The sequence below is a fragment of the Syngnathus scovelli genome, chromosome 2 (assembly GCF_024217435.2).
Source record: "Syngnathus scovelli strain Florida chromosome 2, RoL_Ssco_1.2, whole genome shotgun sequence".
NCBI lineage: Eukaryota > Metazoa > Chordata > Actinopteri > Syngnathiformes > Syngnathidae > Syngnathus > Syngnathus scovelli.
In genome coordinates, this window is record NC_090848.1 from 21,615,435 (window position 1) to 21,631,497 (window position 16,063).

Genomic DNA, 16,063 nt, shown 5'->3' on the forward strand with positions numbered 1-16,063 from the left:
TCGGTTTCTTCTTGCCCTAACTAGCTTTTTTTTCTATGGGATTTCAAGATGGCGTCGAGCGGAGGAAATGGGGAACACGAATGGACAGCGGCGGTGCGGCCGCTTTTATCGGCATCGTACACCGCATTTGAAACGAAAGAGCTGCCGCAGCTTATCGGATCCATTATTAACAGGTGAGATGCCGCGTGTCAGCGCGTCGCGGCTCCGCGTTTGCAAGAACACCGGTCGTATCCATCCGGGAGTGCGCTGGCATGCTAACTTGCTAACCGAGCTTGGCTAGTGAAACTGGATGGGGAAGCGTCAGCCTTTGCTTAGCTAATGTTAGCGGCTAGGCGGCTACTTCAGCTTAACTTGGATTGGTATCAAGTCAGCTGCTGGCGTGAGCAAACGTAACAACAGCACTTATCTAAAATGCGTTTAAGGTTAACCTAAGCGCTATATAATTTGTATTCAAACCACGGTACGCCGTTAGGCACGAGCCTATTTGTGCGTGTTCTAGTATACGTCTTTGTAACGCAATGGTGAAATGTTACAAAAATCTGCTTCATCATTAGCTAGCTGACTAAACATTACTAATCAAGCTAGCAAATGGGCCTGCTGGATAACGTGACGAGGAAATGATCACATACATAGCAGTTTAGTGGAAAAATATGGTTTTGAAAGTCGAGCAAGTCTTTTCCCAGACTAGCCCGATTGCACTGTCGTGAGTTCAGCATGTTATCTACTCTATCCCAAATGTGTGCGGTTGTGTCAATTGACTGTACAGTGGTAGCTCTACTTACGAACTTAATTGGTTCCGCGATTGGGTTTGTAGGTAGAAGCAACGTTTCCCATAGGAATCAATTTTAAAGCAAATAATGTGTGCTGCACTATCCCAAAACTCGCACTTTTAGCCCTATTACTTTGCAGAACACACAGAAAACAAAACAACCGTTTCATGTTTGCTTTCTCAAACCTTTATAACAAAACATAAATGTAATTTTATTTTTGACGACCTACCTTTGCTTGGGGAGGAGGGAATCTGTTCTAGTTTTCTACACTTGCTAAAAAATACCCCCAAGAAGACAGAAAAAGCTAGGCTAATAGATTATTGCATGCTTCCACATACTCCTTGCAATGTGCTCACATACTCTTCATTAATTTTTGGTGCAATTAATGGGTTCTGAGTTGTGAGTGGTCATTGAACGCACCTCAAGCAGAACGCGAGTGAGAACTTGAAAAAATAAAATAAAAGAAAAGGAACCTTGCTTCTAAACATCGAAACTGACAAACACAAAAGTGTGTCGTTCATGTTTTTATTGGAAACAAGCTGGTACTGTCTGCTGCACCGCAACGGCTTCCGCCTTTCATTCTATGCGTGTGCGCACCCCCAGCAGTTTTCCTGGGGGTACCTACTTTGGCACAATATTGGCCATACTCCGTCGCATCTGCATGCATTCGCCATGTTCCTTTATTATTTTGCGTTTCATATTGATAGTCTTAGGAGACATACTTGACTGCACTGCATATATTCGATCTACTGAATGTTTATGACTTGGTGGCAGGCGGTGTATCTCGCTCGTTTAAAACCTGATTTTTTTTCCTCCCCCTGTGTAAAAACCTTTTTGCATTTTGCTTGACTATAATTTGCTATGTTGCCTCATCGTGCAACTGTGATTCAAATTTCTTCTGTATGCAGTGAGCCTAAAAAGGAAAAAAACAGAACACTGTATTGTGTTGTTATAGGGTCATTCACCCCCCAAAATCTGAACATTTTAACAAGGCTGATTTTGATTTTAAGGAAACTTGCTGTACTTGTTGAACGTGATGGCACAAAACGGAATTTCAAATTATAGGTGTTATTATAGGTGTTTGGGAGCTGCAGCCTATTGAATTTGAATAATTTCTGCAAAGAGGGCTTTGAACTCTTGTATCTCAGGAACTATTGGGTCAGACTTCACAAAACAGGTATTTGTGGACAGAAAATTCAAAAGGGTTATAAATCTGTAAACATTTACAAGATTGGTGCATATTTTAGTAACTTTAACTTTTGACCTATGATTTTACCGCAAATTAACTTTGTGGCTCGTAACAATTTTTTTATGAAGCGTAATCCCTCACATGTTCACAAGTTTCAGAGATGTACATATTTTCTGTTTTGCTGCAATAAGGAGTCAAAGTATCCATAGCCTCATAGTCAATAAGTATTTGATTTTCAATGAATATTTAATCAACATTCCACTTTGACTGAATGTGTGCAACATGGAATGAATGATTTGAATTTTCATTTACAGTGAATTGGACATTCTTCACCATGACAAACAGTATGAGCCGTTCTACTCGTCATTTGTGGCGCTCTCTGCACATTACATCACCACAGTATGTGGGCAAAGTACGTAACATCCACATTACAACAGTGTAATAGTTATTACTGTTTCTTCTGTGGAAAAAAATGTCTAAATATTGTACTTTCTTGTAGCCAGTTATTAATAGTTGCTTTCCTTTTTTTAAACCAAGTACCAAGAAATCAGTTGCTCTCCGTTGCTGCGGCATGCAAAGTTCTGATTGAATTCTCCTTGTTGCGCCTGGAGAACCCAGATGAAGCATGTGCGGTGTCACAGGTGAGATTAGCCAGTCAGGCTTTTCTAACACAAGTCTGCCATTGAAGTCAGTTTACTTTCATTTTGTACTCAAATTATGTAAATCAATCAGCGCTTTTCATACAACAAAGAAGCGCAAAGTGTTTTACATAAAAACAATACAATGCATAATAGACACATTAGGCATAGATATACCTCTGTTCTTCCATACATAATTTACACACACATAACTTTAAAAACCCAAAGGAATGAAGAACAAAAAAGAAACTCTGAAGAAACACCACCCAACATTCACCACTTCGATATATACATATATATATTTTTTGTAATTTTATTAAACATTGCCTTCCAATCGAATTGTGCTAAGCGCCTATTTTTATTTATTTATTTTTTGCAGAAACACCTGATTCTTCTAATAAAAGGACTTTGCACTGGCAGTAGCAGACTCGACCGCACAGAAATTATTACTTTCACTGCAATGATGAAGTCTGCCAAGCTGCCTCAAACTGTTAAAACTCTTTCGGATGGTAAGAGTGGGTTTTAATCCTTTGCGAATATGATGTTAGTGCATATGGAGTCGTCAGAGGTGGACGATGATTAGCGAGTAAGATAGAACAGATATAGCCAATGCTAATAGCTAACAATGTTTCGCCAAATACCAAAAGAAGTGTTTTGGTGTACTCTTTTCACTCAAGGCTGGGTCGAGCTGCGTTAGTGCACCACGCAGCCACGGATGAACAACAAAATAGCATGTAATCTATTAGGTGTCTACAGCTCGGTAAAATAATAGCGACACAGTAAGCAAGCAAGCAGTTTTTGTCACCTCAACTGAGTCATTTACAAGGTCAAAGCAGTAATTTTTGCTGAACCAGTTTAAAAAGTTGAAAATGACTGCCTCCCTAATCATGTCATTACATCATTAGATAATACCTCTTATTTCTGGGATGGTATAACGTAAATTTCTGGCATATTTGTAATTGTTACTGTACATGGAAAATATGACCCTGAAACTAGATTTGGAAAGAATAAATCCTGAATCGAATCAAAATCTCAATTTCTGTCAGAAAAATTCAATTTCCTTCAGTAATTATTCAGCCCTATTTTCCAGTCCTCTACAGTGGGTGATGTTACGATGTGTTCATGAAAGTGTCCCACTGATTGCGCAGTATGACTAGGTTGTAATCACAATTTTGAAATTGTCAGTTTTGCTTTTGTTTTAACAGTAGAGGACCAGAAAGAGACACCTAGTGCTGTGAACCCTGAACTGAGACACAAAGAAGTACAAATGAACTTTTTTAATCAGCTAACTTCAGTGTTTAACCCTGACCTAAGCACTATTTTGGCCCCTTCAGCACACATGCAGGTAAGGATTTATGCTAAATATACATCAACAACTGGAGAATGTCTGAGATCTATGCTTGTGCATTTGCAGTTATAATTCTGTTGACTTCCTTTACAGCCAGAGAGCGATTGTGATGACCAGACATCCGACCAAGCTGTTCAGGCAAAAATGAAGAATGCATTTGTTTCTCAGAATGTGTCAAGCTTACAAGATCTGGGTGAATAGAAACTTTAAACACTTCTGTGACCAAGCTCAGACAGACAATTTGTTTCACATGTGAAGGAATGTATTGATACTTAATTGTAAATACATTCTTTATCTGGAGCATTTGCTCCCAAATTAAATCAAAACATAATAAAAAGAGTATATAACCATGAAATTATATAATTTAGTATGTAAATTTCACCAACAGGAAGTTACTCATAAGACATGCCGTTGAAATGCCAGACAATTACTGATTTTGGAATTCTTAACATATTTAAGTAAATGATGATTGAGGACACAACTCGACTGGCAAATTTTAGATCTCCTCAATAGTAAGACAAGCATAACGGGGCTTTAACACAGTGAAGTGGAATAGGCGAAATTATGAAGTATGACACCACAGGCTTCTTTCCCTTCCTCTAATTTTGGTTTAAAAAGCAGTTGCAAAGGGTGCATGTGAGTGTTGAATGGCGTTTTTATGTCTTGAGGACCAGCCAATTTTGTGGAAACTTTGTGAAAGGGTGCTTCTGATGCGCCGAGTCTGTACAAACCGTGAAAGGTCTTAGTCTTTATTTGTCTTCTCAGGTGGGTCTGAGAAGTTGCTGCGAGTGTGTCTCAACCTGCCCTATTTTCTACGCTACATTAACCGTTTCCAAGATGCTGTGTCAGCAAACTCTTTCTTCATCATGCCTGCCACAGTAGCTGATGCCACAGCTGTCCGTAATGGGTATGTTGTGTGTTCATATTTTTTCCATGTTTACTCAATAAGGGCAGTGTAGTCTGTGCCAGTGGGTCTAATGTGAATACATTCTGAATGTGCTCTAACCTACTCATCCCTAGATTTCATTCACTGGTGATTGACGTAACCATGGCTTTGGATACGCTCTCTCTGCCCGTGCTGGAGCCATTGACACCGGGCAGATTAATGGATATGACTGTCCTGGCTTTGAGTTGTCTTTACGCTGGTAGGCAGAGCATTCCCCGAGTTCTTCTTTTCTGTTGTTGATCTGAGACATGATGGCAATGCTAGTTCAATCACCTAACACAGCCAAAAGCATTTGTTATTTGACCATCAAAAACCTGGAAGGGTTTTTCCTTGTTGTTTATTCATAATATGAGTCTTTACTCAGTGATCAAATTACAGTTAAACAAAATGCACGTGTTCAATGCCAAAAATGATCCCTATGCTGTTAATGCATGCATGTGATGATGAATGAAAAAGATGTGTTGACGAGCCTTTTTTTGTGTGTTTAGGTGTGAGCGTGGCCACCTGCATGGCCATACTACAGGTGGGAAGTGGTTTGCAGCTTCGCTCCACATCCACTGGGACTAAAGAGGAGGACTATGAAAACGACGCCGCTACAATAGTCCAGAAATGTGTGAGTTTTATTATGACAATATTTGCGGTGCTTTTGCCAGAGTGAAGAAGTTCTTGTCAAAGGCATGATTTGACTTTGATGAGCCCCGTAATGTGTTTGCACCAGTTGGAGATCTATGAAATGATTGGACAAGCCATCAGCAATTCTCGTCGAGCTGGTGGAGAGGTGAGCACCAGGCCACTCAAGAATAACACAAACAGTGCTTTTAATGTGTATCTGTGTTGTACTTAATGGTTTGGTGTTGTGTTCTGTAGCATTATCAGAACTTCCAGCTGCTTGGCGCGTGGTGCCTTTTAAACAGCCTATACCTGATTCTCAACCTGAGCCCCACAGCCCTGGCAGACAAAGGCAAAGAGAAAGATCCTTTGGCTGCTTTGCGTGTCAGAGATATTGCTTCTCGCACCAAAGATGGCGCTGGCTCTCCGAAGTTGGGTCCTGGCAAAGGGTAAATGATGATTGGATATGTGATCATGAATATTTCTGATTCTTTTTGACATGATGGAACATGATAAATTCAACTGATAAATTATAACAAGGAATTATTTTAGCATTGTTAATGTCTACAGATTTTATACAAAATGTCGCGTGTGGTTTGAGTCCCCTGTTAAAGCATAATCATCAGCATAGCATCTCACAATGAGTGGCCACAATCAGACATCTGCATTGTCCTTGAATTTGTAATCCTGAATTTTTTTTTTCTTCATTTTTTTAAAGACACCAAGGATTCGGAGTTTTGTCTGTGATCTTGGCCAACCACGCCATCAAGCTTTTAACGTCACTTTTCCAAGATTTACAAGTTGAGGCCCTGCACAGAGTAAGTTACTGCTCTTCCCTTATACTGCTTGTGTAGTGAATATTCATGCTGAGCACGGATCCATTACCCATCCCTCTCTTCCCCTGCAGGGTTGGGCAAGTGATGGTCCACCTGCGGAGCTCAACATCATGGCACAGAGCACTTCCATCCAGAGAGTCCAAAGGCTCATCGACTCTGTACCTCTGACCAACCTTCTCTTCACCCTTCTGTCCACTGCCTATAAAAAGGTACTGTCAACAATAAATACCATTTCCCCTAACTCGGTGATCATGGCTTATAGAAAGATGTTTGGCCAGATAGAGACAAAGGATGCAGAAAGTTAAGTGACTAGAGCAGTCATGAAGCTGCCTGCCATGCGAGTATGACTGATTTTTCAGGTGCATTCCCTTTTGCTTCTATCAGGCTTGTGTTCTCCAGCGGCAGAGAAAAGGCTCAGTCAGCAGTGATGCCAGTGCTTCCACTGATTCCAACACCTACTATGAGGATGACTTCAGCAGTACTGAAGAGGACAGCAGCCAAGGTAAAGAGTCAGCACAAATCATTTCAAGTTTGCACAACAAAAAATTATACACCTTCTGTCTTTTTGTCCTAGGCACCTTCTACAATAACCTCAACACAAACATGTTTTCTTATTCTATTTGAATCGATGATGAATGTAATAGAAATAAGTGTTTTAACGTTTCCATTATACCTAACTCAAATACCTGCCGTAAATTGAATTTCACAACATAATTCTGATAGTAGTTACTGACATTTTGGACTGTGGATAAGTGATCTTCTTATGTAGATTCAGTTTATGAATGGCAATGCCCAATATGGATTAATTACATTTTGACACATTTCTCTGTCTCTCTCCCTTTCCCTCTCCATCGCTCTAGTTAAGTGTATTTTCAGTGCATTAGCAAGTTGGAGCTAATAAGAGCTGAGGACCAGTTCATGTCATCAATGTAGTGCTTTATCAATTCTTAAGTGTAAATCTAGGCAGGTACAAAAAGCTAAGTCTCGGCTGGGTTTGGTGTCAGTGCTTGTGTCAGTGTATGGAGCCGCTTGAAAAAAGCCACGAGTCACCTCCATCTGTGGATAGGTTAGTTATGATGTTAGAGCAGCGAGAGGGATAAACACATGCAGCACACTCACAAAAATGTCATTAACATTTTTGTCTAGTCACCCCATATGATAGCGCAGTTGACAGTGTCTACTATCTCAGCAGAGAGAAGACAGGAGAAGACAAGTGCAGCTTGTGTCTCAGGTCAGCAGATTTCTGTCCTCAGGTCAAAAGACTTGGTGTTCACCTCACTGTCCTACACTCATTTTTGTTATTTTATGTCTCACTATGTAGGCTATCAGCTACAGCTACATTAGCCAAGTAAAGAGCCACAGAGGACAAAACTTTGGCAAATTGTCAGTTCTGTGAAAGGTGCCTTTTGTCATAATTGGCTGATAAAAACTGACTTTTGTCAAAGAGGTTCATCTGTGGTTCACTGTACTTGAAAGGATAATACCAGTGGTCTAATTATGTGGGTCCTTAGCACGTACATAATAACCCCACTGGGTGTCTAATGGTAACAAACCTATACTTCTGTACCTTCTTATTTTGCCTTTACACTGTACACTTGCCAATGGTAATGCTGTTTGAGGTAAGTTTTGTACTGTGTATGTATATTCGGGCCCGACCGACATGCTCTTTTTTGGCCGATGCCGAAAGAAAGAATTTGAATATTTGAAAGAAAAAAAATTATTACAGATTAATCTGACAATTAATTCTAAAAATACGTACCAAATATATTGTTTTTTAATTTTGTCACTTCCAACAATTACATGAATCACAATTAACATTTGACTATTTTACAAGACTTTGTCCTTCAGTATTTTGGTTTTAAACAGAGCAAAATTAGTGGCAAAACATGCAAGAAAGGTAAATAAAAGCATTAAAACTTTGGGAGATTATTGAACTAAAACAAAAATGAGTCATTTTTTAAAATACGTTTTGAAATATCTCTGATCTTGTACTTGTTTCTGCAAATTGGAAGAAGGTTATTGTATAACTTTACAACCTTAGCGATACAACATAAACAAAAGCCGGACAAACAGCACACGTCGACATGCTGTCTCTGGTAGGTTATCAAGAAGATCTGAGGGTTAATTGAAGTCACAGCTCTATTTAGTGGACAAACACTGTAAGAACTCCATTCTGCACCACTCGGACGCTATTCAGCGTGTATGCACTGTTTTATGAGAGACTTGGCAGAATGATTAATCGGGCGGGCCCTAGTATATATAGCTTCTACATCTACTCTTTTTGCCAGACAGTTGTGACTGCATAAAAAGTGTCTTAATGACATATACATGTAACTTTTCTTTGCAAGCAATTTTACCCAGTTACTTCATTTTTGGTCACAATGTGTTTTTTTAAAATGCATGTTGCATTATGTGTCATACATGTCTAAAAATATTGGGAGTATCAAAGCAACGTAGAACCCACTTGAAATCAGTGGTATTATTCTTGAATATTACAAAGTTGGGCTTGCACTGCGCTTAAGCATACTATGGTGCGTCTCACTGACACCTGACAAGTTGTATTTTTTTCTATGTTGCATGAAAATGTGAATATCTACTTAAAGCTATAGGTTTGCAGTTACTTAGAAACTATTAGTTTTTCTTAACTCTTAAATCCTGAAACTGAGGTGCAGGACTTAATTTTAATAGGCATTGGTGGCCTTTTCAAATGCATAGAGGTATTTCTACTATTCAATTCACAGCCCACCTTCACTGCAGTCGGGATGGTATACCGTATTTTCCGCACTATAAGGCGCACCAGATTAAAAGGCACACCTTCAATGAATGGCCCATTTTAAAACTTTGTCCATATATAAAGCGCACCGGAAGGCGCATAGAATAAATAACTCAACGTTGCTCAAACGTTAATGGAATCACAATATAGTAACACTCAAAATAGTGAAATCAATAACAATATGTTAATAACGCAACGTTGCTCAAACGTTAATATCACACAACACACAAAATAAACACGTAAAGCTTACTTTAATAAATTAGTCTTCATCCATAAATCCATATCGGTCCTTATATAAGGCGCACTGTCGGCTTTTGAGAAAATTTGAGGTTTTTAGGTGCGCCTTATAGTGCGGAAAATATGGTAATTATTTGGAAAACCGAGCGTGGAATGGGTTAGGATTCAGTTTCATCATCACGCTACAATACTGAGATAAGAGATCCCAATTTTTGCTAGTTACCAAATTATCACATGCCTACACTTGCTCACATGAGTTTTGGTGATAATTCCCCAGAGTTTTCAGCTGTAAACTTTTCATAAAAGTTGCATCGGCCATTGCAGTGAAAGAATGGGACTCCACCTGACAAACCTTTACAGAATCTTTGGGCACATCGCTTCACCATTGTGCTTGTTGGAGGTCCATGGCTTGTCGGAACTTTTTTGGTTAAGTTCTATGGCAGCTGATAGAAATTTTATTGATCGATGTTACAATGAAAGTCTCTGGACTAGACAGGGGCGTGATGGACCTTGAATGTTTGCGGACGTGGCTTTGTTAAAGGGCAATTTTGTGTAATTTATAGTAGTATATTTTTTAACAACTTGGGTGAGACTACATTCAATCATGACCATTAGCCTTTACTACCTGTTTTTACATAATTTATGAATTGAAATAAATTCACATTGAAGGCAAATTCTCTTCAGGCAAGCGTTTACTACTTCCTCCTTTAAGTGGATATTCACCAATAAATGTTCACTTTTACATTTTCTTGTCCACCACTTGCAGTGTTGTAGGCATCACAAAATAGTTTGACTCCAATATTACTGCATAAGTACCTGGGAAGTCTTAGCAAACTTACTGGCATCTCTATATAAAATGGTCATAGACAAATGTTTTCCATTGCAGATGATGACAGTGAACCCATCCTGGGACTTTGGTTTGAAGAGACTATTTCACCCACCAAAGACAAAGTAGCCCCCCCACCGCCTCCACCACCCCCTCCCCTGGAGACCTCACCCAGACTAAAGAGCCCCAGCAAACAGAATCAAAGCGAGAATGGCAACATTTTGGCGGGCCGTAAAGATCCAGAGCTTGTGAGATGATGATTATTATAGTTTCATGAGGTTTGACCTTCACTGCTCAAGTTGTTCATATGTTCTACTTTTTTTTTTGCCCCTACAGTTCCTTAGTTTGGCATCTAGTATTTTGAACTTCATTACCACTTCTATGCTCAAGTCCAGGAACAACTTCATCCGCAACTACCTAAGTGTATCGCTAACAGAGCAACACATGGCAACGTTAGCCAGCATCATCAAAGATATGGACAAATATGTAAATGGTATGCTTTACAAATGCTGCTCTGAACTGAATTTGTTTTATTATGTTTGCTAGTCTACACACAATATACATTTCTCCTCAGGATCCTCAGATGAGGCCTTCTCTTTAGCTCTATATCACTTCAACCACACCCTAGTAACATCAGACCTGCCGTCACCATCCCTGCAGGTAAGAGGAATACATTTCTGCTATTATTTTAAAGTATTTTTACACACGCCATACATTACAACCTACTTTATGAAGAGAACTTATTCCAGGGCGTATGAAGTTCTACCACTGTTGTCTCTTTTCTTAGAACACCCTTCTTCAGCAACTCGGTGTTGCGCCCTTCTCAGAGGGTCCATGGCCCTTATACATTCACCCTCAGTCACTCTCAGTCCTATCCAGGCTTCTTCTCATCTGGCAGCACAAAGCCAGTGTGCAAGGAGAGCCAGATGTGCCTGAGTGCATGAAAGTCTGGGAAAGGTATTGTTCCCCTTAAGTTTTCAGATCCCAACCTTAGACTCATTACTACAAACCAGCAAAGCCTTTGAAACTCCTATTTAACAACATCTACTGACATCAGTTTGATCACTCTCTTTATCTGTCACTCATAGATTTTTGGGAACACTGAAGCAGCACACCATTCAGGGAGCTGTTCACGGAGAGGATGACCTTAACGTGGAGCACCTTCAACTCATGCTTTTGCTCTTCCATAAGTTGTCGGAACGTGGCAGATGGACAGTCCTTACTTTGGTCACCCAGGCAATCACTGACGTGGCAATGAGTAGAGACAGCCAGCTGAAAGCAGTGCCCCTCAACCTGGCTCGCCTGCTGCTGGTTTTTGACTACTTGCTGCGCCACTACTCAAAAGCTCCTTTGTTCCTTTTTGAACAGGTAGATCTTTGTAGATATCTCTGAATGAATTGATAGCATTGTTCTTTGTTAAATTCTACTTTTGTATTCCATCCTTAAAGTAGTACTCGTTCCCTATTACTACCTGTTAAAGGCATTCCAAACGATCTTTCAGACAGCTCAGAAACCAGAGCCTATTCGTCTGTTTTTTAATGCTGCACATGCGCAGGTCCCTCCCCCCCATCCTTCCCTGTTGTTTTCACGAAGCGCTTCCACACTCGCATGCACGCGCGCCATATTTAAAGTGGTCTTCTCAAAGACGTCAAATACAGGCTTTCTTTTGTGAGAACCTTCATCACAACGTTCAGTAGCCATTTTAACTCGGAAGTCAAGCAAGGAATGCTACATCTAAGCCAGAGTGTCCAAAATGTACGGGTTTTAATGACAAGTTACGCGCATGCGCAGTACTTGGTGCAGGGACGTGAGCAAGCGTAGATGTCAACAAGGAAATAAAACACGGAAAACACATTGATGAGTTAAATGACCAATGCTGCCATTATTCACACCGACAATGATTGGCTGTAGTTTTTCTGGTCACGCACGCACGTACGTACGTACACACACACACACACACACACACATATATAAATATATATATATGTGTATAGATAGATATAGATATATATATATACACACGTGTATATATATATAGATATAGATATAGATATTACATATTATTGGAAATATTACAGAATAAATTCTAAATAAGATCCTCTCTAATACCTTTGATTTAATAATTGAAGCATAGTTGGAGATATTTAGCTTCTCCCACTGATGGTTTTTATTTTTAGGTGCAGTACAATCTCCTCACCCCTCCATCAAGTGGGCCAAGCTCTCTCCAAGATGTCAGCAAACGTGGCGGTATTCCACTTTACTATGGCTTTAAGGAAGTGGAGGAGAACTGGGCCAAGCACTGTCCAACTAGTAAGTGCAGGAGGCAAAATCTTTGTACTTGCAAGGCATGTGGTCCATTCAACTAAATGACATCACAAGCATGAGCTAGTTATAGAATACTCAGCTAAGCAAAACTCTTACAGCCTGCTTGATTTCATTTTGAAAATTGTATTCTGCAACAATCTAAAAATACTGGTTTTCCTCCTATTCTAGATTCAAATGTTCAGCCCAAATTTTATTGTGTGTTGTCCCCTGAGGCATCTGAAGATGATATCAGTAGACTAGACACCAAGGTGAGGCCATTGATCTTCCTTATATATTGTTCTTGTGATATGAGAAGAGCCTATCACAGTGACACAACCCCCCCCCCCCCCTTGATAGGTATTTCCAAAGCTGTTCAACGGAGCAGTGAAATATGATGAACTTTATGCATGGCTGATCTCACTCCTGGCAGCAGGCTCACAGTTTGACACAGCAAGAAGACAAGAGAACAAGCCCATCACTCCAATGGTGAGAGCAAACCACAAATGCTTACAGATGGGAGTCAAGCATTTCTCACAAATTTCCTGATGTCATCTTTAAGATGCAGATTGTTATGTTACTAGCATGGTAATTATATATCCATGTGATTCAACATTTGGATTCCAACAAAAAAATGTGCAAGAAAACAAGCACTTTTGCCGTTAATTGACGGTTAAACTGTATAGACAAAACAAGGGTAGACACTACACGAAAATGTTTCCTCTACGGTTTTACTAAACAACTGTTAACGGCTTTGTACAGGAGGCCTGTTCCCTTCAGTACTTTTTCTTAGTGCTGTGGAGGATCTTAGGAGCTTTACCACCTTCAAAAGCCTACATGGAGCAGCTCAAGTCTGGTTGCGGGGATCCCAGTGAGAGTGACATCCTTCATACGCTGCGGTGGTCTTCACGCCTCAGAGTGTCAACTTACGTGAATTGGATTAAGGTTTGTTGACTAAGTACTTTACAGTGCTAATAAGAGTCAATGACTGAATGTGTGATTTTTCATCCTGTATTCTTTTTGTCATTTGGGCTGTTTGTAATTCTCTTTCCTGTCTATGTCCTCACTGACAGGAGCACTTGGTGAAGCAGGGAATGAAAGCAGACCAAGCAGCCTCTCTGGTTGAAATCACAGCTGCTAAGTGCAGCTCAGTTAAATATGATGTTGAGCTAGCAGAAGAATACATTGCTAGACAGGTAATGTTCACAATCTTAGCACCAACAGCTAACACTTTATGGTCCATTTTTTTCATTTGATTTTCTATGACACTGCAGATATCAACATTCTCCACTATCGACCCAAATGTCATAGTTCCACTCAATCAGCTGCCCTCGCTACAAGCCATCTATACACTGGATGCAGTTATTTCCAAAGTACAGGTCTCCCTGGATGAACATTTGTCCAAGGTTGCCATTGAGACAGACACTCAAAAGTCATCTGAGATCACAAAGAACTTGTTGTCTGCCACGCTGCAGCTTGCTGACGTTTACACAGCCTTTACAAGGTGAGTTTCTCATGGGGAATGTGTATAATTGAAGCAGCTTCAGTTAGGAATGATTTTGATCAATTGCAATAGCAGGCTAAACTTGTTGCTGTAGTTTATTTGGGGGAGGGGGTTAATGTTGATCCAAGTCTCTCCATGTCAATTACATACATATTAGAATAAGAAATTGAAAGCCTTAATTTGTCTCAGGTCTTATCTACTAATGAACATACCAGAGGAAGGGGAAAACAAGCTGTCAGATGCCAAGCTCCAGGGTTATGCTGCTGTGCTGTCCATTGGCTCCACCCGCTGCAAGGCCAATTTGCTGGGTATGTAACGCAACTATTTAGTGCTGAGGTCTTGAACATTGTGTGTTGAGTCGCTCATTAACTGTTTGAAACAAACACGTTCAGGGCAGAATGTTATGCAGAACTTGCCACCAGCTGTACAGACATTATGTGAGACATGGAACAGCATCCATACCAACGAGTTCCCCAACATTGGATCTTGGGTATGTAACCAGAAAGACTACATGATACTATTTACTTGTATCGGAATTTACTGACAACAGTTGATTCTCGCTGTTTGGAGGGGAAAGATTCCGGGCTGCCCCATGAATAGTGAAAATCCTCAAATAACAGGCACCCTTTTTAATTGCATTTGGGAGAGGGTGGGTGGTTGTATTTTAACCCTCCCAATTTTTTTTAAAATAAGCAGAGATGTACCCTCAATTGGCTTTTTCCACAGAAAATGGGATTGGCTTCCAGAAAAAAAACAAAATTCTACCTCTGATGTTAATTGTGCTCCTGTATTGCCTTTTGAGGCTCCCAATATAGTATGGAGCGTTGTATCACTCTTTTTAATAATTTGAGAAAAATATTCTATCATTTGTGCTACACGTGGAGTCCACTATAATCTTGAACTGTATGGCTAGAATAATTTCTGGTTTCCAGAGTAGTCCAGTGCATCTCATTACAACAATCATTTGACTGATATTTATACTTGCTTTCCCTTTCAGCGAAATGCATTTGCCAACGATACCATTCCATCAGAGAGCTACATTAGTGCCATCCAAGCAGCACACCTGGGAACACTGAGTTGCCAGTCTTTGCCTTTGGCATCGTCTCTCAAACACATTCTGCTGTCTTTGGTTCGCCTCACCGGTGATCTCATTGTGTAAGTGGTAGTCCAGTGCAGACGAGATCTGAATCAGCATCAATTGTGAACTCTACAATAATAGTTTTTGTTGTCCATGTAGCCCGAAGAGATAAATGTACGATATTTGCAGGTTTTCCTTAGTTAATTTTTGCTTGTCTTTTAGCACAGAGGAGGTGAATCCTTCTCAGGTTGTGCGTACACTGCTCCCCCTCCTCCTGGAGACCAGCACTGAGAGTGTGGCAGAAATCAGCACCACGTCACTAGAGCGCATTCTTGGCCCATCAGAGTCGGATGCCTTTCTGGGCCGCGTCTATGAACGTTTGGTGACCGGATGTTACAACATCATCGCAAATCACTCTGACGCCAACAGGTAGCATTGTCACAATATTAGTATTTCATCCCTCCTGACCGCCCCAGGCAGAGCCGAAAGCATCCATTGTTCCCTTTGCGCATGCACAGGGAACATTAAGTGCTCTCAGCGCCACCTCTTGAGCTTTAATCGCTAATTTAATTTTATTGTAGCATCTTGCAGTCTACAAGATGAAACGTTTTTTGCAAGTTTTTTTCCTCTTTATGACAAGAAGCACATTGGTCGTAATACCTGAACTGGACATTTAGGTTTGCCACTGACAAACAAGAAAACATGCTTCTCTCTGTGCATGCACAGGGGACATGCGTACGCACTTTCAGCGCAGCCTCTGGTGGTCATTGGGGATTAAATAGAACTGCAGTTATAGTCATAACTTTAATTTTACAGTTGCCGAAAACTGCATTCGTGTTATATTGTTCAATTATATAATTCTTTGATTAACTCTCGTCATTCCAGTGGTTTGGATGAGTCTGTTCTTGAGGAATGCCTCCAGTACCTTGAAAAACAGCTTGAGAGCGTTCAGGTCCGCAAAGCCATGGAGGAGTTCTTCTCGTTTAGGTATTTAATGACATGCGACGC

General features: G+C 40.3%; 1 protein-coding gene across 10 annotated transcripts in view; it reads left to right on the forward strand.

Moving 5' to 3' along the window:
* The first annotated feature begins 8 nt into the window (after positions 1-8).
* ubr4 (ubiquitin protein ligase E3 component n-recognin 4) overlaps positions 9-16,063 on the forward strand; it is a 40,646-nt gene continuing 24,591 nt past the window's right edge. For 5 of the 10 annotated variants that reach the window (XM_049755715.1, XM_049755717.1, XM_049755718.1 and 2 more), the window contains exons 1-31: positions 9-173; positions 2,274-2,371; positions 2,497-2,600; positions 2,977-3,106; positions 3,803-3,942; positions 4,039-4,138; positions 4,711-4,852; positions 4,966-5,090; positions 5,380-5,504; positions 5,610-5,669; positions 5,759-5,949; positions 6,219-6,318; positions 6,408-6,545; positions 6,721-6,838; positions 7,526-7,567; positions 10,233-10,420; positions 10,509-10,665; positions 10,747-10,832; positions 10,960-11,129; positions 11,261-11,540; positions 12,350-12,482; positions 12,666-12,745; positions 12,834-12,962; positions 13,236-13,418; positions 13,547-13,669; positions 13,748-13,977; positions 14,167-14,285; positions 14,370-14,467; positions 14,975-15,132; positions 15,278-15,484; positions 15,941-16,042. In XM_049755715.1, the coding sequence (XP_049611672.1) occupies positions 49-173; positions 2,274-2,371; positions 2,497-2,600; positions 2,977-3,106; positions 3,803-3,942; positions 4,039-4,138; positions 4,711-4,852; positions 4,966-5,090; positions 5,380-5,504; positions 5,610-5,669; positions 5,759-5,949; positions 6,219-6,318; positions 6,408-6,545; positions 6,721-6,838; positions 7,526-7,567; positions 10,233-10,420; positions 10,509-10,665; positions 10,747-10,832; positions 10,960-11,129; positions 11,261-11,540; positions 12,350-12,482; positions 12,666-12,745; positions 12,834-12,962; positions 13,236-13,418; positions 13,547-13,669; positions 13,748-13,977; positions 14,167-14,285; positions 14,370-14,467; positions 14,975-15,132; positions 15,278-15,484; positions 15,941-16,042 (4,181 nt within the window). In that variant the 5' untranslated portion in view covers positions 9-48. The remainder of the gene's footprint in view (positions 174-2,273; positions 2,372-2,496; positions 2,601-2,976; positions 3,107-3,802; positions 3,943-4,038; positions 4,139-4,710; positions 4,853-4,965; positions 5,091-5,379; positions 5,505-5,609; positions 5,670-5,758; positions 5,950-6,218; positions 6,319-6,407; positions 6,546-6,720; positions 6,839-7,525; positions 7,568-10,232; positions 10,421-10,508; positions 10,666-10,746; positions 10,833-10,959; positions 11,130-11,260; positions 11,541-12,349; positions 12,483-12,665; positions 12,746-12,833; positions 12,963-13,235; positions 13,419-13,546; positions 13,670-13,747; positions 13,978-14,166; positions 14,286-14,369; positions 14,468-14,974; positions 15,133-15,277; positions 15,485-15,940; positions 16,043-16,063) is intronic. The other 5 variants (XM_049755720.1, XM_049755724.1, XM_049755723.1 and 2 more) reach the window with 2 other exon arrangements.